The following is a 22991-nucleotide window of genomic DNA, read 5'->3' on the forward strand; positions in this document are numbered from 1 at the left end:
ATTCCATGCTGACTTCATGTAAAATTCTGCTTCAGAGGCTTTTCCACCCTGACAAGAATACAGTTTTCTGATATGACAATAAATACTTACCGTGACCATGTTTAAAGATACTGAACACTGCGCAAAATAGTCAGCAGCTTCAGTTCAAAAGAATCTGTATCAGGAAATGTATGAATAAATGCACATGTAATGGAGGTGAAATGTAGACTGAAATTGCACCTATTTTTCTTAAGACGACTCAGGCCGTTCAGCTATTTTGTAAAAGGATGGACGTCTACTGAATGTAATTCTTTACACAGAAAAAGGGAAAATATTGGAGCTGATGTTACTGACTATGCAATGGTGTAATTGGTCCGGCCCATCTGAGTCAAAATTGGGCTGTATGTGGCCCATGAACTAAAATGAGTTTGACACCCCTGCCTTAGACGCTTGAATTATGCCCCTCTCTTCAATCAGCACACAGTTTTGCTTGAAGGAAGCAACCCCCACCTCTGGTCTTTTCTCATCAGATTAACATTAACATCTATGATCGTACATACCGGCGCAAGTTACAGAGAGAGACTTTGCGTCCAAGCAACATTTGATCAACGGTCTGTGTTTATTCTTGTATCGATCACATTTCTAATACTGATATTCAGAACTTTTTGAACATCAAACATACAAACAAGATGATATCCGATGATTGTGCGCACAGCAGATAAACCAGGTTATACTTTATTTCCACAACATACCATGAAGATATCAAGTGACTGCAACAGCAAGGTGATCATTTGTCTTATCACACATTTTACACGAGTCTTTTTACAGGGCAGACATGGACTGAATGGAAGGCTGTGTTGGGTTTCTGAAAATGTGTCCTTTCCCCTCCAATGTATTTTAATGTTTGATCAGGATGCATGCAGTGGTGTCTTTCTGGTCCCAGAGAGGGCAGGGAACAGTGATTTTGATGAACTGTCTTGAACCCCTAACTGTCCATTAAAGGAAATTCCCCTTCTATGTCAATCACAGATACAGTAACATAGGACAAAATACCTCTGATACAGCAGCATAGTCAATACTCAGTTACCTTCACTGACCACTAATGACAACGACAATGCACTGACTGATGAATGATCATGGGACCATGTACAGTGAATGCAGCAAACCTGTGAAATCCTACATCCACGCTCTGTTTGTGACTTAAATCCCTGTAAGGAATGAACGTGTCACATCTCAGTGAGACTCAGCGGTCACACCTTGTCATCAGGCACCGTGCTGTCCTTGTTGATCCCTCCCTTGTCTTTATTCTTCCCAAAGGAGAAAGAGAAAATGCCACCAGTAGTCTCCTCAGCTGGTTTCCCTCCTCTTCCTTCCCCTCTTAGAGCTCCCACCTGGCAGTCTGCAGGGCTGCCAGGCAGCAGATTGGGTGTGGAGGGAGTTGGGGTGCTGGCCCCCCAGATGTATAATGTTTCCCCTTCAGGACAAGGTGGGAGACCCTGGCTCAGGTAGCTTGGGCTCGGACTGGCTGAGGAGGGCAGAGTGCGCTGGCTGCCATTCAAGCAGCTGGAGTTGTGATCCGTTGAGCTTTTGCGTGAGTGTCCGGAGGAGCTGAAGTTGGAGGAGCGGTAATTGTAGGCCCTCCAGCCGGGACGTTTGCGCTGGGACCACTGGCATCGTAGAATGCGGATGAAGGCCAGCTTGAACTCTCGGTTGTAGCAGGGGTAGATGATGGGGTTCAGGCAGCTGTTGAAGTAGCCCAGCCAGAAGATCACTTTGAAGAGGACATCAGGTGGACGCAAGTTCACATTAAAAGACCCTGGACACAGTAGAACAGAAAGAGAAAATGGAAATGCTGGTATTAGTTGCCAATGGCTTTGTACAGAAACACTTAAGATTTTAGTCCATGTGTTTTGGATCTTAACAGGAATACTGCAACATTTAGGGAAACATGCTTGCTCGTATTTTTATTTTTTATCAACAGATGAGACAATCAATTCCACACTCATTCATATGTGTTGAGTATGAAGTGAAGCCAGGAGGCGTTTAGCTTAGCTTAGCATAAAGATTAGAAGTAGGAGAGCTAACCAGCTAACCTAGCTCTATCTTAAGTTAATAAATACACCCACCAGCCTCCCTTACGCTAACACAGTCAGTCTTGTTTGTTTCATTTGCACAAAGAAATATAAGAATGAAAAAATGGTTTTAGGAGATGTAATGTGCTGTAGCTGTTTCTTGGGGTTGCCAGGCAACCAGCTGAGACTCCAGAATTGCCTTCCCCTGCTCTCAGTCTATGATAAGCTCACAGACACAGGAGTCACATTGATCTTCTGAACTAACTCTCTGTAGGGAAACTGATTATATACACCACAATGTCAGACTTGTCACTGATTAAACACTAATCAGTCTTGGCACCCATCAGCTATCGTCTGACGATGATAAAGCCTCTTGGGGCTAATATTTTGGGCTGATCCAGTGTAGCCAGCGGATATCTGAGTCAAAATGTCCTCTCATGTGGACAGGGCATTTTGGCTAATTTCTATAAACAGATATCTACATATGACTGCAGATGTGAAATAAAACCTGACATAAAGCTTAATCGTTGTCAGATGATAGCCAGTAGGGTCTGAGATTGCATTTCATGGATTGTTTACCTGCTGTGTTCAAACGTGATTGGTCAATTCTGCTCAGACTACAACCAAACTACGGATGGAAACCAGAACATTTGTGATACCAACGTCTTGTCCTGATCCCGACAGATTCTGCATACAAATGCAGGATCTGTTTGTAGAAATTAACCACTGACCTGCTGGTAGATCTGTCATTACTAACACATCTTCAGAGATACCAAATGTGTTGGGCAAAATCTGGGGGAAATTTGTATAAAATGACACACAGGACATATTTATATTTGATGGAATGGTGCAGCCATAGAGAAACATGAATAGTGTCGTGTCTGAATATTTCACTGTTTTTTCCAATTTAAAAGCTACTAAAAGGGGAAAATAACTCATAATTAGGGAAGCACAGATCCAACATTTTTTCTCCTAATACCAATACCTGAGTGATGATGCAAAACCAGTGCTATCCTTATCTCAATTTTAACATTTGTACGTCTTAAAAGTTGTAGGAATAATTTCCATGTAAAGTAACGAGGCCAAGAATTGCAAAAAAAAAAAAAAAAGAGTTGCCAGCCTGTTGTGACAGAATGAATGTAACTGATAATCGAAACACTGAATTTTTATAGGACACTAATGAAGAAAATTAAATCCAGATCGATTACATAACGGCCGATATTCGATTTAGTTAATCATGGTAGTGCTGGATCAGTGCATCCCTGATCATGGAAAATTGACTATGAGTCATGCAGCTTATATTTTACCCAGTAGGTGGCAGCATTAATTAGGAATACATAAGGCTTTACAGTCAGACTGCCTGCAGAGAGGATGTGAATCACAGAAGACACCATCCAATTCCACGTTATTTTTCATCAAAGAAAGACCTTGTATATAAGAAGGCCTACAGAAGCAGATGAAGTGCTCCCTTTTGAAAAACAGATTCAGCCGTTTTTCCACAGTTCATCTGGAGATAAGAATACAGGGGTTGAGAGTGGGATGACCCTGGATTCCCCTTTTAGATAAATACACTGTGCAAGACATGATTTCCTCCAAGCAAAGGGTAGACAGCTGTAAAGAAATGGCACCTTTTCTCTGATGGTTTGCAGGGGTCTCCCTATCACAGAAAACTTTTTTTTCTTGCACCTGCACCTGTTGTCGGTGCAAAATATTTGTATGCTGTTATTGCAAAAGTTGTGGGTGCATATGTTTGCATATGTTGTCAGTAAAACTCAATCAGGCAATAATGATGATGGAAACGGCAACACTACAAAAGAGGCAGGTTTGTCATGGATGCTAATGAGTTGAGTTTGGCATGTGTTAAACTGCATTAATCTCCCCTTGTGGTGCCTTTTTCTCCTCCTGCTCAAACACAGGAAGAATATCTTACAAGCTAATGAGGTGAGAGGGGAAAGCCTGCAGATAAAAACACAGCAAGTGTAAGATTAGTGCGAAAGAAAGAAAACTTTGTGTTCGTGTGTGTGGGAAGATACGAGTAAAACTGTTTCTTTACACCAGCCCACATTCTTGAATTAATATCACATTCCTGGAGAGACTGAGGATGCACTATAATCTCAGGCTTTCAAGTGTGAAATTACCTCTGGTAAGATATTATAGGCAGACATTGACACCCCAGCTTGCTTCTTCATGAACATCACATCAACAACTTTAACAATTATCGCAAGCGTTTTAAAATGCATCATGTAATAAGCAGCCAGTGGGTGAAATGTGTTATTGGTCGCGAGTAATGATAACAGCCTGAGGGGAGTTGTGTCCACTTTTGGAGGTGGAAATAATCAAAAACCTGCAACTATGCAGAGTTGACATCACAGAATTTTTTTCCATTTAAGATCCATAGAAAATACACACACACACACACACACACACACACACACACTTACAATGCTTCAGTCAATTTTCTACCTCGACAAAAATAGTTGGTGTTACAATATGAGGAAATGTCACTTCCAACTTTGATTTAGTGGCTCCTGAATGACAGCATAACAATCTGTGTGTGTGTGTGTGTGTGTGTGTGTGTGTGTGTGTGTGTGTGTGTGTGTGTGTGTGTCCGGTTGCCAGACTGTGAGATGAAACTAGAGCCGGCTGTCTGAATGTGTGTTGGCCTCCTGTTCTTTAGATGAATGGGTCTCTTCTCAGTGGCTGGTATTTTCACATGCTATTTTCGCTTTGGGACGGCCACTTAAATGTGATTACATAACCCTGTGAGTTATGCCTGTGATTGGGATACAGAGGAAAAGGAATTAAAAACTGGTCTTCCCGTCTGTCTCTCAGTCTGTCTTTGATAGTAGTTGATAACCTCTCTGTTCTTCTGCTTTGGCAGATGACAGCCGAGCATTTCCAAATATGATGACAAAATGACGATAATGATATTGATCTTGAGCAGTGAATTAAGGTTATTATACAGCACATTGGTTGACCGATTAATAACTAATTTTTTCAACAAAACGATTGTAAATGAGTATATAGTAAACATAGCTGTAATGGTAATGCTCTTGAGTGCCAAATTTAGTTGATTAACTCAGTGGTTCCCAGCCTTTTTCTTTAAGGGCCCCATTTTCTGTCATTGCGTAAACTGCCAACCCTTGAGTAAGTGTTTTATGGATATATTTATATGGCATTTAATGCATAACAGTAACAACAGTACATAATAACTGGTAAACTGTACAATTAACACAAATAATGAACACAATAGCTGCAGTAAGTATTTAATTAGACATGAGTTTTCTTGAAACTTTTAGGAAATTTTTGATGTATTCATATTATTTTAAATTTCAGCAATCATACACACTTACTAGGCTTCTTCTCCCACAAATTCTGTGTCTTCTCCATGACGCTTGGTCATTGTCTGTGAGCTCTACGCGTACTTTTCTAATGCAGGACGAGGCTGTTTTGCAGAGTCAAGGCTCTGTGATTGTAGCTTGTGTTCACGTCTTCATGTGTCCCTATTCTGTGAGATGTTTTGTAAGTTTATATCTTGATTAATAATCTAATGTTTTAAAAAAAAATCATTTAGTTTTCTTCACAGAAATGAATAAAATGCTGAGATATAGGCCTATGGTTAATTTTCTAATAAGTTTTCTCACACCCCTTTAAATTAAGAAGGCCTTGTGGCCCCCCGTGAAGCTTTGGGGACCTCCAGTGGGGGTCGGGACCCTCAGGTTGGGAACCAGTGGATTAATTGAATAATTTTTTTAGCTTCATTCCATGCTGGGACAAATTAACCTATCTATTTCTTTATTTGACATACAGAATGATAAACATGTATGTTTGCGTTGAAATTGGTAAGCGGCTCTCTTGGTTTAGTCAGTAGTTGAGACACTTAAGAAAAAAAATAGCGTATGGGGAAGAAGGGTACGCAGTTAGAAAAATGTTGACATTCAAACCATAATCGAACACAAGGGAAATGGTGGAGAGGAGTGTGAGTGGAGAGCATTATGAGAAAATGAAAAAGGCAAAAGCCATCCAGGGCGCAGTACAAAAAACAAGAAGAGGACAAAATTTGCTAATTTGCACATACCATATTCTCTTATTGTTTTTATTTATTATTAACAGTTTATTTGTCTTGATTGCTCATTATCTCTTGTCCTCGTTAATAATAAACACTGTACAGGCAAACACAGCTGTGTTGCTCTGCCTGCCTCCCAGGAAGGGCCCTCTAAACACCCCTGCAGAAAGCAAAAGGTGGGACTCTGCCAGCATGTGTCTGTGCCTCTATTCTACACAAGTGCCGAGTAAAATTGAAGGAAACACAGAAATAAATCTGGCTGACATCCTGCCTTCCTGTGGCCAGATGTGGTACATGTTAATGTGTTTAAGTTTTGTGTGAATGTGGTCCATTTCTGTCCCTTGAAGAGTGTTTATGTTGAAAGGAAGTATAAATAAATAATATGTAATGTACGAACAGCAGAAGATGCGAGACAATGGTATAGAGATAAACGTGGGAGGGTTCTTGTTCGTGGTCTCGGCCCTTCTGTTAAGAGAAATCTTAGCACCTCCTTCCTGAGGACAAGCACACGCACACACACACACACACACACACACATCTCACTGTGAAACACAGGAACATCTTAACAAAACAAGGCATCCTGTTATTCTCACTAATTGGACGAGGTGATGCCGATTCCGCCCCATGTAGAGCGCATGCACACACACACAGACACACAGACACACAGACATACAGACACACACACACACACACACACACACACACACACACAATCTGCTCTTCAAAGACTCACGCATCCTGTTTCATAACACACCCATGAATATGATTAATATCTCTTAATCTAAAAAGACAGAAGTTATTGCCCTCGCAGATTGCTTTCAATGAAACCATAGCATGAAGCTATTTTTGGAAAATTGGGTTGACATCCCAGGGACCCGCACTTTCACCCCCGCTGCCCTGTGGCCCCTTCAGTTCAGATCTGCCACCTCCTTTCTTCTCCATTGCTTTAACACTCAGCACTCCCATTACTTTCCCCTTTCAAAAACCATTTCAATTAGCCCCGAGCGCAGGGGTCGGCCAGCTCACGGAACAAAAACATACACGCATGTTGAGATGCACACATGCACAGTATCTCTTCCCAAAATACTTTTACATGGAAACAATTGGTTAACACCTCAAAGTGTTGGTTTCTCTCACACATGGGCACACTGCTTGCACCGGTTGCTAAATGCGATGCCTTCACAGGACATTAGTGCCGGCGCTGGGTGTTAAAGAGCCGTGGGACAATGTGTGCAATGAAATAAGACACATATCTGCTGAGGACTGAGATTTTTTTTCGGGCTAAGTTGGAAGAGGAGAACAAGAGAATGACTCACTCAAACATTTAAATCTAGACAAGTCCCTCCTCTGAATCTTCATAATTTAAAGTAAAAATACTTTATTTTACACTTACTTTTCAGTGCTTTAATGCTCTTAAGAATTCTTTGTAGATGTTGTTTTGTTGTCTTTGTTTACTTGAAGTGTAGCTAGAAACACATCACATTTCTTCTGTTACATTTACTTGAGTAATATCTTTAATAATACATTTTACAATAACTGTACATTGATACTGCCTTTACGTACAAAAATAGATGCGTCCTTTTCAAACAGAAACATTCCTGCCTTCAGACTTCCATGCGTCCGTTATGCTGGCATAGATACAGCCAATAGATGGCACTAGAGGGCAGAGTCAAAGTTTCAGACAACAGCAAACGGAGCTTAGGTGGAGGAGGCTGCGATACTGGACCTTTAAATGGTCGCAGCGTGGTACGCAGTGGTGGTTTGTGCAGCCATTATGTACATCACAATATATGGATGGAGGATTCTTTTGACTATATTGCCTATTTGTTCTGTTCGGCCATTATTTAAATTTCTTCGATGTCTCCTGAGGTCATATCTCGCTTGAAATTTGATACACTGCCTCCAAGATCTCTGATGGTATGGCTCGGTTTCATCCGTATCCGTAAGCTCTCAAAGAACCTGCACAAATATGGACACAATGAATGCAGAGTACGGACAGAAGCGTCTGTCTGTCTCCATATCTAAAGTTGAGCATAAATGAGCACTAACGCCTCATTGCCACTTATATGACTGGTGTCTATAGATTCGTAAATATATGGATGATACCTTCAGTGTCCAACGCAAGGAAGTGCATTTCTTTACGGATGGACAGAAACCTGATAGAAACTACCTGTAGCCATGGGAGGAGGTTAATTTTGTCAGTGTTTTTCCGCCATCCAGTAGTTTGGAAAATGCGCTTGAAACATTACTGCGACAAAAACAGAACCTGCCAGGTACGTGGCATGTTTTGTGAAGTATTAAAAAGTATCAAAAAGAAGTATGAACAGCTGAATGAGTCATCATGACAATCTGACTGTGTGTAATGTATAACCATATTTTAGCAGAATAACATTACTCAGATTCATAATGTGTTAAAACTAGATAAACACGTTATTTTTAATAAGACAAACTCACTTAACAATCAACACAGGCAACTGGTTTGAAGTAAATAACCTGTTAGCCAGTTAGCAGCCTGTTAGCTAAGCTAGCACGCTGTCATACGGTCTCTCTGAAATCCACTGCAAAAGTTCAGTATCTTTTTAACACAGTCGAGGCAAACTCCAGACCTAAATATTACGAGAGAAGGAGTTTCACAGGCACTCGTCTCCGTACACATATGAAAGTGGAAACGAGGCTTAAGAGTAGCCTACTTGTTTTGCAGAATTTTTTTTTCTCTTACACAAGTACATTTACAATGAAATATATGTCCCATACTCTGCTACACACTTCTTGCTTTTTTTTACCGATACCTTCTAAGATATGTCTAATAAATTTTTATATTAAGCTAAGCTCACATGCATGACAACGACTGTCCAACAGCGAGAGATACGACTAGCCCATCAAAGCACCGCAGATGGAGCAGAGGTGTTTTGAACAAGCGGCAACGTCCAGGGCTGAAAAATTAGCCAAAAACTGCAGTTCCTCAAACAGCCACTTGAGGCTGGCTCCAGAGGGGAGACGATCCCCATAGACCGCCATATTAAAACAGCTGAAATAAACATGTTTACAGCCTGGTGCAAAAAACGGTTTTGGTCTCTATAGCTAATTTCAACATTCAGGACAACTGTGTGTGTGTGTGTGTGGGGGGGGGGGGTTATATAACTCATCCATCTCAGTTTCATTAAGGCTCGAAGTTATTGGGTAGTTTGGGATGTGACTGCTTTGTGTGACAGGCTGTCTATGATGTGTCACTATAGTCTATGAGATACAAGATAAGATAAGAGATAAGATCCCTCGCTGCTCCATAACTCCCCCTCGGTATGGGGGATATGGCACTTAGATGAATTTCCGTGCATTTCACATTTGTTATCATCTGTTGAGGACCTGTGTGAATGTAATACACTGATGAAATAAACTGCATCTAATGAAGCTACTAACCACTTACAGGATCGTTTTTACCCTTATTTAAGTTGATTATTTTTATGAGTACTTCTCTACTTCAGTCAATACCATTAAAAAGTAACAATACTTTTATTTAAGTAGTGTTTTTGTTTACTCTACCTATCACTGTTTACCTGTATTTAGTCAGTAAATCCATAAATTGATGAACAGGAAATTAGCTGGCAGTAGTTTTAGTAACTAATTAATTGTCAATTGATTTCATTTTTTCAAGCCAAACTGTGTGACAATACTGGTTTCAGCCTAAAAATGTAAGGATTTCTCACTTTTACTTGTCCTACACCAAACAAACAAACAAAACATCACCTTAGGCATTTTTTTTGCTACTTTCTGACATTTTATACACCAAACCATTAATCCGTTCGAGAAAACACCTGGCAGGGTGATAAATAACAAACACAGTTAGTTGCAGCCCCAGCTGTAGGCCTATGTTTTATTTATACATACATCTTCCTATACTGCACATTTGTTTTCAGCTCTGTGTGCAGATGTACAGTAGCCTCCAACAATTTGAGGCTACTCCTTCAGTGTGTCAAGATGAGCCTGATTTCATTTACTGACTTTTCTGCTGTTTCTTTGAGGCAATGTTGTGCTTGTAGTGAGTATTTTAAAGCTAATCTATGTTTTAGGAATCCATTAATTTATTGTGTGTGTTTTTCGGTTTTGCTTGTTACTCATAAAAGTCAAAGTATCATTTTTTATGACTGCTCTTTAGTGAATGTATTTATGTTGTGAATAATTATCGCATACATTTCCCTGTCAGTCTGCAGTAAATACACTTAATGTGTGGAAACGTTTCTATCTGGACTAGAATTGTGTCTGAAAAATGTTTAGCTGCTCAATAGATTAGTTGTGATAAAGACCTGCTGGTGGGACAGGTGCAATTTGAAAGGTGACACAGATTGTTTTTAAAGGCTCTGTATACAGCAATAAACCACTATTTGCTATGTAAAGAAATAGCAAAGCAATGGCGTCCTGCGCAGAGGATCTGTGGGTTTTGATTTCCGAGCTTCTCTGTGGTTTGTTGTTGTAGCCTGTCCGACTGTGTGTGCATGTGTGTATCCCACTGGCTAGTTCATCACTGCTGCTTTGCACTGCACTCACGCGGCAGTCACTGCTGATATCAGGACGGGGCCATTACAGAAGCGTAGTACCCACCCTCTGGTTCCCTGCTGGTTAACACTGTTAACTCTGTCAGCACTGTTTAGGAAGTTAGCAACATTAGCTGCGAGCTGTCGGCTCAGCCACCCCCACGTTGAGAAATGTGTGCAGACAACTCATTCACTCTGAATTACACACAGAGCCCCTTTAAAGATAAGACTGCTCAATCAGGGTTGTATATTGTGTATATCATGTGGTGATTTTGTTTTTTGTGTACCTGAATATTTTGAAAATTCAATAAAGAGATGTTTTAAAAACCTGCTCCAATCATATAGAAGGTTTTATAAGCATTTTAGTACAACTCTGACTGCTTTCATTGTGTCTGGCTCCTCAAACAGCCTTTTATGGTCAATTCCTGCACTGTGATTATTGCAGTGCAATTAAATGTTACAGTGTGTTTTTTTTCATAATGTGATACAAGAATGTTCTGAAATAACTTTAAGTTTAGATATGTCACCCTTACTGACAAACAGGCTACGTTAGACAGCTCTCAGTGAGTGTGTGTGAAATTTTGGGCTGCTTTTTGTCCAAGGAAGCTTGCCTGGAACAACACTAACTTAAAAAACTTTGATGTAATGTTTATAATCTTGGAGTCTGTATACCTTACTTTGCTCCAAGTTAAAGGCGTACAAGGAGACACGATAATTCAGAACCTGAAAAGGACTGCCTCAAACTTTGGGACTGGTAGCTGTATGCTTGCCATTTATGTGCAAAAACAAATACAAGGTGTTTACAAGATTTAGGATCAGATAGGTCAGATCAGCCGTGAACAACAGAATTCCCATGTGTCTTTAAGCTGCAGATGTTCTCAGGTTGAGACCTCAGGGGTCAGAGGTTGCAGTGGATCTTGCTGGCGGCATCCAGCCTCAGTTTCACCTTTTCTGGCTTTAAAATTGTTCAGAAAGCTGCAGCCACACTGACACAATCACTCACAACACACACAAACATGCTGACATAAACAAACTTAATACAATTTACAGCACTCCACACACACACACACAAACAAAACACACGTGCCGTCCGCTGCCACTGGTACGCACACACCATCAACCAAAAAACCCCCCACATACATTACATATCAGTGACAGTATGCAGAGGAAGGAGCAGGGTAATAACAAGTGTGAGACAGGAAATCCCACACTGTGGGTGGAGGCTAATGAATACTCACAGAGCAACATGAGTGGAGAGCTGCTGCCCTATCACACTTAGAATATTTAAGTTCTGACAAGAGTTACACAAGAGAGCAGGGCACACACGTAAACTGAACAACAATATCGCCACAGATACTCCTTTGCAAACAGACGAGCCTGTAATGTTGAGAGCAGTTTCAGTGTTTTGCTTTGACATGGCGGATATATATAAATCTATATACAGTAGACGCATTGTGTGGAATTCTCCACCAGAAGATTTGTGGACTTCTTTGTATGCCTGTCTTCCATGCATCTCTGAGGCCAGTTAAAAATTAACATGAAATAAGGTCGCATGGTGCTCTGTGACAATGTATCAGTATGCTACACCAGAGATTGTACACAGAAACGTACCCTCCGGGGGTTTCTTGGCAGTTTGTTGATTAGTGTTACATAAACAGGCCCCTCCTGAACCTCAGCTCCCTCCCTGGAATCTGCTCTCTGAAGCCTCTCAGATCTGAAAATCAGAACTTTGGAAAATTATATTTTGTTACGTGCCTTTGGTATCTCACCAAGAACGCCTCGAGGCAAAATAACCCCAGCTATGTGACACTGCGTAGTGATCCTGCCCTAGGTACTGATGTGTGTGTGTCCATGTGAGGAGGTGATGAGCTGCAGACTGATGCCAGGGGCATCAACACATTCCCATTTGACCACAGTAAATGTGTACACACACAGGCACACGCCGATACACAAACACATGCTCACAAACATATATAACCATTATCTACAGTGTCATAAGGAATCATCGCCCTGCCAATCAGGGGAACAATCCTCTAAAATGCAGCAGCCATGCTTGTAGTTCAGACTTAGACTCCATCACTAAATAAAGACATTTTCTTAACCACCTCGCCACAACACAGCCCGCAGCGTGAGCATTTCACCACAGAATATATTGTTTAATTTCCTCTGCAGGTTTTTAAACAGCCATGACAGCGGGGTGTTGAATGCTTGCCAGTCTCGGTGGCATCAGGGAACCCAAGCGGGCCCCACAGGCCTCTGAACAAACCGACCAGAGCAGAGGGAGGCCACCTACTCTTTACTTGGCACACTAGCTATTTGTTGCACAGCAGATTAACTGAGACTCAGGGAATAATGCAAAGATAACACAAATAATGTTTGGATAAGACTGTGAAGAATTCCTTCTCAGCCTCTTGAAAACATGTTCTATCCCATATTACGGGCTCTGAGTTTAGAGATCCCAACGCCAGTGTTGGCTTTGGCATTGTAGAGTTGGAACATTTGAAAGCTGGTCCAATTTTAAAGTCTGTGACATAAAATATGATGCAATTGAACTTACTTACACACACAGAGGCTGTGAAGTCATAGAAATAATATAGATCCACTCCTACTGCGCCATTTATATTGAATGCTGCAATAATAAATGGGGGATGTTATTTTTTTACTCCTGCAGTAAAATGACCGCTAAAGTAAATCAAAGCCCACTCATAGGTTTGGTGACAATTCAGAGCAGTAAATTCTACCCAGGAGACTCTCCAAGTGAGAGCTATAGATATGATTTACAAGGCCTGCAGCTTTAAACTCCTCAGTTTAACTTGCTACAGACATTTAAACGACGGCTGAAATGCCTTTTTCTGGAAGTCTCATTAGCTAATTGAATGTAATAAAGTTTAAAAAGTGGGAGTGTGTTGTGAGGAAAAGGAGGTGGGGGTTTCATTTATGACGGTGTAACAGACCACAGTATGGACGACCTGTTGAACCTACCTATGGGTAAGGCGAGGAAGAAGGGCAGCCAACAAAGCGTAAACATGCCGACCACAACTCCCAAAGTTTTTGCCGCTTTCTTCTCCCGGGAGAATTTCAGAAGTTTCACTGTGAGGGAACTCCTCGCTTGGTGCGCGCGGCCCTTGCCGGTGCCTGAACTACCGGGCTCCTCATGCACCTGAGAGCCCTTGTGGATCCTGAGTGTCAGCTCACCGGAGTTCATCCTCTCGCGCATCACACCGGCTTCCAGGTTCTTAGTGGTCCGTTTGGCGACTATATACACCCGGCAGTACATGGCCAGAATAACGATGAGAGGGATGTAGAAGGAGCCGAGGGAGGAGAAGAGCGCGTAAAATGGCTCCTCGGTGATGGGGCACTCCGTGTCGTCCGGCGACGGCGGCTGCTTCCACCCGAGCAAAGGTCCGATGGAGATGACCACCGACAGCACCCACACCCCGAGCATGGCCAGCAGAGCCCGCTTCTCCGTAACGATGCACGGGTACTGCAGCGGGTGGCTCACTCCGATGTAGCGGTCGATGGATATTACGCACAGGCTCATGATGGACGCGGTGCAGCACAGCACATCCACCGCCGCCCAAATGTCACAGAAGATCCTGCCGAACACCCAGTAGTCTAAGATCTCCAGAGTGGCGGACACCGGCAGCACCGTGGTGCCCAGCAGCAGGTCGGCGATGGCCAGGTTGATAATGAAGTAGTTCGTCGGTGTCCGCAGGTGCCTGTTGCACATCACCGAGAGGATGACGAGGATGTTGCCCGCGATTGCGAACACGATGAAAGCCCCCAGCACCAAGCCGAGCGGGATGGCTCGGGTGAGGTCCACCTCCGTGTGGTTCCCCCCGGAGCTGTTGGTGAAGTTGACCGGGTAGGACGCGCCCGGAGTCCCGCCGAGTTCCGAGGAACCATTTTTCCACAAGTTTGTGACATTGTCAGTGCTCAGACTCATTTTGACTCAAGAGGTCCTCCATAGCAGGCTTCAGATCACTTGTAACTGCAACTCAAGAAAGAGCTTTGCATTAAAAAAAAAACCTGTCTGAATGGTCTAAGTCTGCATGGTGTGACTGCGTGTTTGCAATTTCGTTTCCAAATCACCGCTGAGATGTTTTATCAGAGAAAACCGCTCACTGTGCAGCCGTACAGACCCCATGAAATCCTTCTCCCTCCACTCTCCTGAGGGCTCAGTGGAGAAGTGAGGGGGGCAGCAGTCATCTCCTGCCTCCTCTGCGCCACACACAGCTCTCCCATGCACTGACCAAACATACCTAAACACGAGCCCGTGAAGCGCGCATGACGCATCATTGCAAGAAAAACCGTGCGCTCCACAGAAAACGCATAACAAACTGTACATTTGCACCATTTTACGCAACTGTGCGGGAAAGAATTGCGCGTTTTGGGAGAAGCGCCTCTGTTTTTCCTCACCGTGGGAGGGTGCTTAACTGGACAATTACAAGCGAAAGGCTTTTGTGCCAAAACCACATTAACTTTGTTGTCAGTTTTTTAGGTTTCCAAAAGGAGCACTATGCTTCAATGGCATTAGAGGATACTTTGTAATGGAGAAAAAAATGTGCTTGAGCATAATGTCTCAGTGTAAATCCCTACTGACATAAGATCTACTCACTTTCCGTCTATGTGTGGTCCTTGAAAATCAATCAGGAGCTTCAGGCAGGCAACTTAAAAGGTCAAGTTAAAAAGGCCAAATTGATAAAATTCAAAAGTGGATAACAAAATCACACACCCCCTCTGCTGCAACAGGTATTTCTTGTGAAATATAGTTTCCTATTTTGGTCAAATGCAGGAGTTCCTCTCAAGTAATCTCATTTTGGAGCTCTGTGACTGATTTAATGGGCTGAGTTCAAACACAGGCACATTCCTAAAACTGAGGTTCCTCCTGTTTAAAGGCTTTTCACAACACACAATGTAACCGGTGGAGATAGTAAACAGCTTAAGTCAATGACTGATTTACAGTTCAATGAAAAAAAGCCCTCTCATCGAGTGTTTAACGCTCCACATCTGCAGCCTTAATCTGCACTGACTTCATTCCCCAGAAATGTTTGTAGCTTCAAGTTATAGTTTGAACAAGGTTATCATGAGGTCTATGATGTCATCAGAATTTGAATGAATTAATCCAAAAAAATCAGCATGTTTGGTGTATTTATTCTCAACATTCAATCTTCACTATTTATGTAATAATACTCTCTATAAAGGTAGTCTTGTTGGGTGGAAGATGTTTGTCTTTATCCAGTGAAAACCTTAGTCTTTACCCTCTATTTCTCACTTTTACTTTTTCATTATTTCTGTTACTTTAGTTTCTAACCCTTCCATATTATATGTAGGCCTATTGTAAACTATGGAGAAACAAAAGGTGGAAAAACTAAAATGCAGTTCTTTGAGATTGAAGCATGCTTGTCACTGATGATTGATGGTGTATGTAATAAAAGTTGACTTGTCATAAAATCTAACGTCGACAGCTTCTTCACAGCTACAGTAAACTATAAATTGACAGCTTCCATCTCTCATATTTTCAGAAGACTTTAGAGCGTCTGGCAGTTCTTATTCTCACCGAAATCTAAAGCTGTTTCTCCCACTGCAGTCCAAGCTGCGCTAATTTGCACTAGTTTCAGTGCATCATTCTTAACCATTGTCTCTGTGCTTCAAACACAACAATCAAATATAATAATTAACATCAATATTAACTCATGATCCATCATCATTCGTCATGTATTAGTTAAGCATGACTTAAGTAAATGATCTGTACCATAATAAAATGTGGCCAAAAAAGGTCACATTGATCTAGATCGCCACCCGGTGAGTACGTCAAGTGACACAAATCAAACGCACTTATGTCGCGTGACCAACAGGTGCATCCTGGGTGTGGCTAACTTGGTGAACGCGATCATTTCCTACACGTGGTGCATCCTCTATCTGTGACCTCAGTTTACCTTCGGTGAGGTGTGCGAGGCCTTTCTGCTGCTTTTTGACAATAACCCGCAGAGCCAGGGAGCAGAGAGGCTGAGCTGAGCGGGCTGCTTCTATTTGACACCGGAATGAAGGAACTGAGGTTAAAGCTGGGGCAGGGTTTGGAGGAATTTGCAGCGCGGGAGACTCATGCAGTGGCGTGCAAACAGGTGAGTCAGTCACGTAGCTCACTGTGTAGAGGAGCGTTCAACTATCACTGAGTTGCCTAGAAATGTTACTTTGTTTGTTGGTTCATATTTGTGCAGCTTTCTTTTTGCTTTGTGTGTTTGTGGCTGCAGCTGCTGTGGAGTTTATATAAATACATGTGTTGTTTGTCTGTCCTGGGGGTGTGTATTATGTTGTGAAACTGTCAGATTAATTAATTTATGTGGCTTGATAATGCTTGTTGCATGTCCATAACGGTTTTTTGGTATTATTTTGGTGGTCATTTTTGTCTCTGGTTAATATTTTGAGAGGCTTCACCGAGGGAGGTGGTTGTTTATTTGTAGCTGATAATCAGTCAGCACAGACTGCAGTTAATGTCTGTAGAAAATTAATTTATTGTTGGTTTGGAAATAAAGGCTTTGTAAATAAGGTTTGATGCTGTCCCACTAGTGTAGATGGGCATGTGTTTTAGTTTTATCATATAACATTATCATCATCATCATCATCATCACAACCCCCACCCCAACACCCCTTTCAAAAACTAAGGCAGTATAGCAGAGGTCACTCGCAGTAGAGTAGAACAGAATAGAACAGAAACCCTTTATTGTCATTGTACAAAGAGTATAAAACGAGATCAGGAGTGCTGCATCTGATGACGAGCCAACTAATAAAACAAGCATGTAAAAAACATCATCATCATTATCATCATTCCTTAAAATCAGAAATAAATAGTGTAAAAAAAGAAAAAAAAAGAAGAAGCTGTTGCAAACTTTGATACCTTTTATCTGATTACACTTTAAGATGTTTAAATTGTTCTTTTTGTGACAGTAACCTGCAGATCCAGGGACTTGAGAGGCTTTTATATTTTGCATGGGGAATAAACAAGATAAAATGTTCGGTTTGGAGCAGACTGAGGAGGACGTCCTGCCTCACAGGACTTGCAGAATAATGTTCAAACAAGCAAGTATTAAAATACACTCAGTCATGAATGTAACTCGGTTGCCTAGAAATGTAATGCTGTGCTTGCATATGCTGGTGCAACCTGGACTCACTCCAAAGTCGTCAAAATCCGGCACTTGGTCAGTGACTTCCGGCATCAGACGCTGATTAAAGAAAGCCAACCTTCACGTTGGCATGACACCTGGCTGGTTGCCATTACCTGGCTGGTTGCCATTATTGTTTAAAGGCGCCTGGCAGCATCAGGGGGAAACGTGGTGGGACAACAACGAAAGTTGAGGTGGCAGAAGTCCGGGTCGGGTGTAGCTACGTGATGGGTGGTGGATAGGTCCAGCAACCACTGACTTTCACCCGTAAGGCCAGTGGTCATTTCCTGTAAGATTGTAAAGCCAAACACTGTTCTTTTTTTCCTAAACTCAGCCATGTGCTTTTGTTGCCAAAACACGTGTGTGTGTGTGTGTGTGTGTGTGTGTGTGTGTGTGTTAGATTAACGTACCCATGTGCCTTTGCTGTTGAAGGAAGGGTCTTGTACCAACGTAGTGCTTCTGTTTTGAAAGAGACTGTATGCAAACTTTACTATTCCTGTGAAAACAGAAGTGTATTTTGAAAACAGACAATGCATGTCACAGGCAGAATTTGACACAGCGTCACAACATCAACAACTGACACACCCACTGTACCTTGCATTTGGTATCTCGATGTGGAAAGTCTGCGACCAAATGTCGATATGTGATGAGGGTGGAGTGAAAATGTGTTGGCTGGTGTGAGACAATGTGCTTTCTTTTTGCTTTGTGTGTTTGTTGCTGCAGCCGCTGTGGAGTTTATGTTGTTTGTACATCCCTGCTGTGTCCATGTTCTATTCTGCTGTTAAAGTGGCAATTTCATTCATGTAGCTTGATAATGCTTGTTGCACCCGCCGCGGTGTCCTCAGCTGTTTTTTTGTATATTGTTTGTCATTTTTGTTTAATTATGAGTTTTGTTCTCCCCGCTGGTGAATTCTTAAGGTTATGCTAAGACAGGTTTGTTTACAGTTGATAATAAGTTGTATGCACACAGGCTGCAAATGTCTAGAGATGAAATTAATTTATTGATGGTTTGGACAGAAGGGCTCTGTGGCTTGATGTTGGTCCACTGATGTTAATGCACTTTATTTTGTTGCCTAAAGATGTTTTTTATTCTTATTTTAATATTTCTTCTATCTTTCTAACATTATCATCATCTTCATATAACCTATCCTAAACCTTCTTGGTGTCAGGTCTGGGTCAGGCACAGGTGGTTATGAGGTCATAATGTAAATACAGTAGAAGTTCTCTGGTGTGCAGTGGGATTTTGTGATAACCACACATGATTATTATCATTATTGCAATATTCAACTGCGTCTACACAAAAAGTTACAAATTAATTTTTGATTGATTGTATCAGTGTGTTGTGTGCACCCATTTCCTGATGAAGAGGCAAACTCTAGCTAAAAAATGTAATTTAATCGAATTGAATTTAAAAGTCCTTCACGGGGAACCTAGTTGTTGAGTTCGTGCATGGGAATTATATGTGTGTGACACATCAGCAGCCAGTGTGAGGGATGATAATATTTAAAAGGAGAAAGCTGTGAGTGGGACAATGGATCGCTTTATTGGACGGAGCAAATTACAGCAAAGCACCAGCGAAGACGCCCTACCATCGAAAGAAAAGGCAAAAAAAACAACAACCTGTCAGTAAACAGTATCAAGAAATCTACCTGTCTTATTTTTATTGTCTTATGTCATGATAAGAGTGCTAACACATGTTATAGAAGCTATTGTGCACAGGAATAAATACAGGTGTGCCTTGAGATTTTGGCTTGCCCTCTGGCATGCCTTGGGGACAGAATATTTGATATATATACTATATTTATACAGTGCAAAGCTATAGGCTAGGGCGGGATCAGGGTATTTTAAAATCCTTAAGGGTTTGTTTTTCAATACCGTCAAAAATATAGATGCTCTTCTCTATTAAACTGATACAGAGATGCTGTATTGGGGAGATGTATTGTAGTGCACAACATACGCCACCAGAGGTCAGTGTCTACTGATGGAACAGGCAGCAGAGCTGAGAAAGATGGTGACTATGGGTGATAAGGATAACGTTACAGGAATGGTAAAAAGCTGGCCAGCAACAGCAGAGAGAGAAGGCAGGATAAAACAGTGTATAGAGCCAGTATATTTTTACATTTGACTGTGTGAATTAAGGATTTATTTTGACTAAACCGGAGTCAGTGGTTGCTGGAACAGTGCAAAGATTAACCAAGATGCTTTTGGTGAATTTTATGTTGTTTCCTTTAAGTTTGAATGAAGTGTGTTTTATTGTGAATTAGCATGAGGTTAAGATAGTCATAAGGTGTTTCCACATATAGTCCTTTTAAAACAAACCGCACTCAGTCCTCTTAAAGTGCACCAAAAAGTGGACCAACACAAAAGAGACGCAGTTCTTTTTGTGTGCACATTGTCAGTTCATTTGAAAGAGGACTCGGTTCTCTTTCTGGTCAACTTCAGCTCTGATGGGACCTCAGTCCTCTTTCTGTTCACACTGTATATGATATATATTGATATAGTTTTTCACTTTGAAGTAGCACTGCAGTGCGGTTATGAAGCCCCTCGCTTTCAGATGGACTTAAAATTGGAGGAAACCCTAAGAGTTGATGTGTTCTACATTCCACATCTGGAGACGTGCAGTATCTTCCGTGGACCAAACTACTACTTGTCCTACGTCCTTGTAAGCGTTACAGGCCGTTTCGTCTGTTTTTCCAAGCGTCCCAGTGCATTAGTATGTGATCTAGAGGGCTAAATACAATGGCAAAGAGCAAAGCAAACCTGGAGCACTTTGTGTTCACAGTGCACATATTAAGTGAACCAAACTACCAAACTCAGACCATCTCGGGAGGTGGTTTGACTTGGGTTCGCTTAAGTCGGGTCTGAGTTCACTTGAAAAAAAAAAAAAATGTTGGATGATATTTCCTTTCCTGACACTTGAGCTTGTGGAATTTAGCAAACTTTGCTTTTATGTTTTTTTTTCTTTTACACAAATGCTGTCATATTGCAAACCCAGCCAAAATGTCAGAAAGGTATGATGGTAAGAAAAAACAGATAGCGCCTAAGCCTACAGGACAGCATTCCTTCAGAGAGGATCAGGCATCAGACGCACACACAGTCTTTCAACAGACTTCAGAGTTCTCGGGTATTATGCGCATCTTTCTTAAAAGATGAATCACTTGGAATTATATCATTTCATATCCAAGACCGGATTGTAGTGCTGGGATGAAATGCATTTCACTGCTCATTTCACTTGATTGAATACACTGAGCTTTCACATAACATAGAAGCTTTTGGTGCTTTGCCTGCTGCCAAGTGCTCCGGGTGAGAGGGAAGTTTCATATCTTTTGCTGGACTTCAACAGAAGCATCCTCCATCTTTCTGTGTGCTTCAGTGGTGAGGATTTGCCTCAAGTTCAACAGTATTGGCTTTTCTTCTTGGCAAGGCAGATAATATAAAAATTGAATTACATAAGACATGGGACAATTTGATTTATTTTTAAAGACATGGCTTCTAGTTTTGTGCAGTAATTTGTCATGATTTGAATCCATTCAACATAAGTCAAATGAGATTGGGAAAGGAGATGTTTTGTGTAGACTGCAGATAAAAACATTTCCATGTTTAGAATAGTTTGTTTTGTTATGTCAGGGATTTATTTATTCTGTTAAACATTTATATTAAACGGGTCTCTGTCAAAGTTGGGCGACAGGAGGAGGTTACCAGTTTGGCATGGCTCATCATAAAACAATAGTTAATTTAATTTCTGGACAATGGCCAGATCTTCTGCTATAAACTGTTTTGGTTCAACGATCTTGGTTGAATGTTTTTCCTGCTGTGAAGCATAAAGAGGTTAGGGGTCAGAATCTCTCTTTGACCTTGTGCTTCTGTTAAAAGTGGTCTGGTCACAGCAATGCTGTGCCCACTGACATCACATGTTCAGCGTTATCCAGTTCAACAGGAGACACAAATCTTTTTTATCATCACACTGAACACACTGGCCTATTTTAGGGGCAGTGTTATAAACTGTGCAGAAGAAGTGATTTAAAAGTATGACAGATAAGCTGCTTGTCAGGTCTCAAGCAGACAATAAAAAACAATGTAGCATTTGGGTCCTTAACTTAAAGGGATACTTTGCTGATTGTCAACCGGATCTGTGTCACTATGTGGGTAGATAGATGGTGTTTGGTTCCCCCCTTACCGGTGGTGCTGGGAGCTTCCCGCCCATGCAGTGAGCAGAAATCTGTCGCATGACACGAAAGATGTAATTTTGTGTCATTAGGTGGATTCTGGCTGGAGGCACAGCTAGCACCTGAACACCGATCATTTACACATTTCCCACACGGCAGTGACACAGATCTGGTTTAAAATCAGTATCCCTTTGAGTAAAAGCACCAGTACATTAATGTAAACATACTCCATTATGAATAAATCCCTGCTTAGGTAAAAGTACAGAAGTATCATCAGTAAAATGTACTTTAAGTGTCAAGTAAACATACTCCGGGCCCCCATGGCTTATTAATGGGGGAGCTACTTTTAACTGCTTAATAGAGTTCAGGGTTCAACGCTAAAGTTTTTTTTCACTTGCCCAGTGGGGCAAGTTGGTCAGAGATCTACTTGCCCGAAGTCAGTTTTTACTTGCCCTATAGATCTACTTGCCCGAAGTCAGTTTTTACTTGCCCTATAAAAAATGTTTAATTTAAGCGGCTATCAAATAACAAAGACTGCAGTTATTTTTATGTTATGTAATCTTTATTCACACTGTCAATCGTTCTCCGTCTATAATTTTGCTCCCTACTTGAGCCATGCCCACCTCTATTTATTTTTCACCCCTCTCTCCAGTTCTGCTGTATTAACACTGGGTTTAATATATTTTGCTTCCATCTCTCTGCCCTGCTCTACTCTACTTCAACGCTACTTAGCTCTCTCTCTACTCCACCAGTAGACTACCACATCCACCTGTTGCACAAAATGCGCACAGCAGTGTTTCCCCTAGGATGGAGTTGTAGCAGCGGAGGTGAAGCACACTCATGAAAAATAATTTTCACATGTGTGAAACTTTTTTGTATGCTTGCAAAGCACAGCCTGCTGGGATGTTTCTGTGTATCTACTGGCACCAGAAGGGCTCTTTAGGACTAAGTACATACAGTACATGTGTGCACAGTAATGAGCAGGTGAAATGTCTGTCTAGCTTACATATGAGGTG

General features: G+C 41.5%; 1 protein-coding gene across 1 annotated transcript; it reads right to left on the reverse strand.

Annotated features, from left to right (window-relative positions):
* Window positions 1-601: 601 nt before the first annotated feature.
* On the reverse strand, window positions 602-14968 carry LOC126389319 (alpha-1A adrenergic receptor-like). Its single transcript, XM_050042941.1, has 2 exons — window positions 13629-14968; window positions 602-1795 (listed from the first exon to the last, which is right to left on the reverse strand). The coding sequence occupies exons 1-2, from the start codon at window positions 14590-14592 to the stop codon at window positions 1230-1232; spliced, it is 1530 nt and encodes a 509-aa protein (XP_049898898.1). The 5' UTR covers window positions 14593-14968; the 3' UTR covers window positions 602-1229.
* Window positions 14969-22991: the final 8023 nt, after the last annotated feature.

The sequence above is a fragment of the Epinephelus moara genome, chromosome 4 (assembly GCF_006386435.1).
Source record: "Epinephelus moara isolate mb chromosome 4, YSFRI_EMoa_1.0, whole genome shotgun sequence".
Taxonomy (NCBI): Eukaryota; Metazoa; Chordata; class Actinopteri; order Perciformes; family Serranidae; genus Epinephelus; species Epinephelus moara.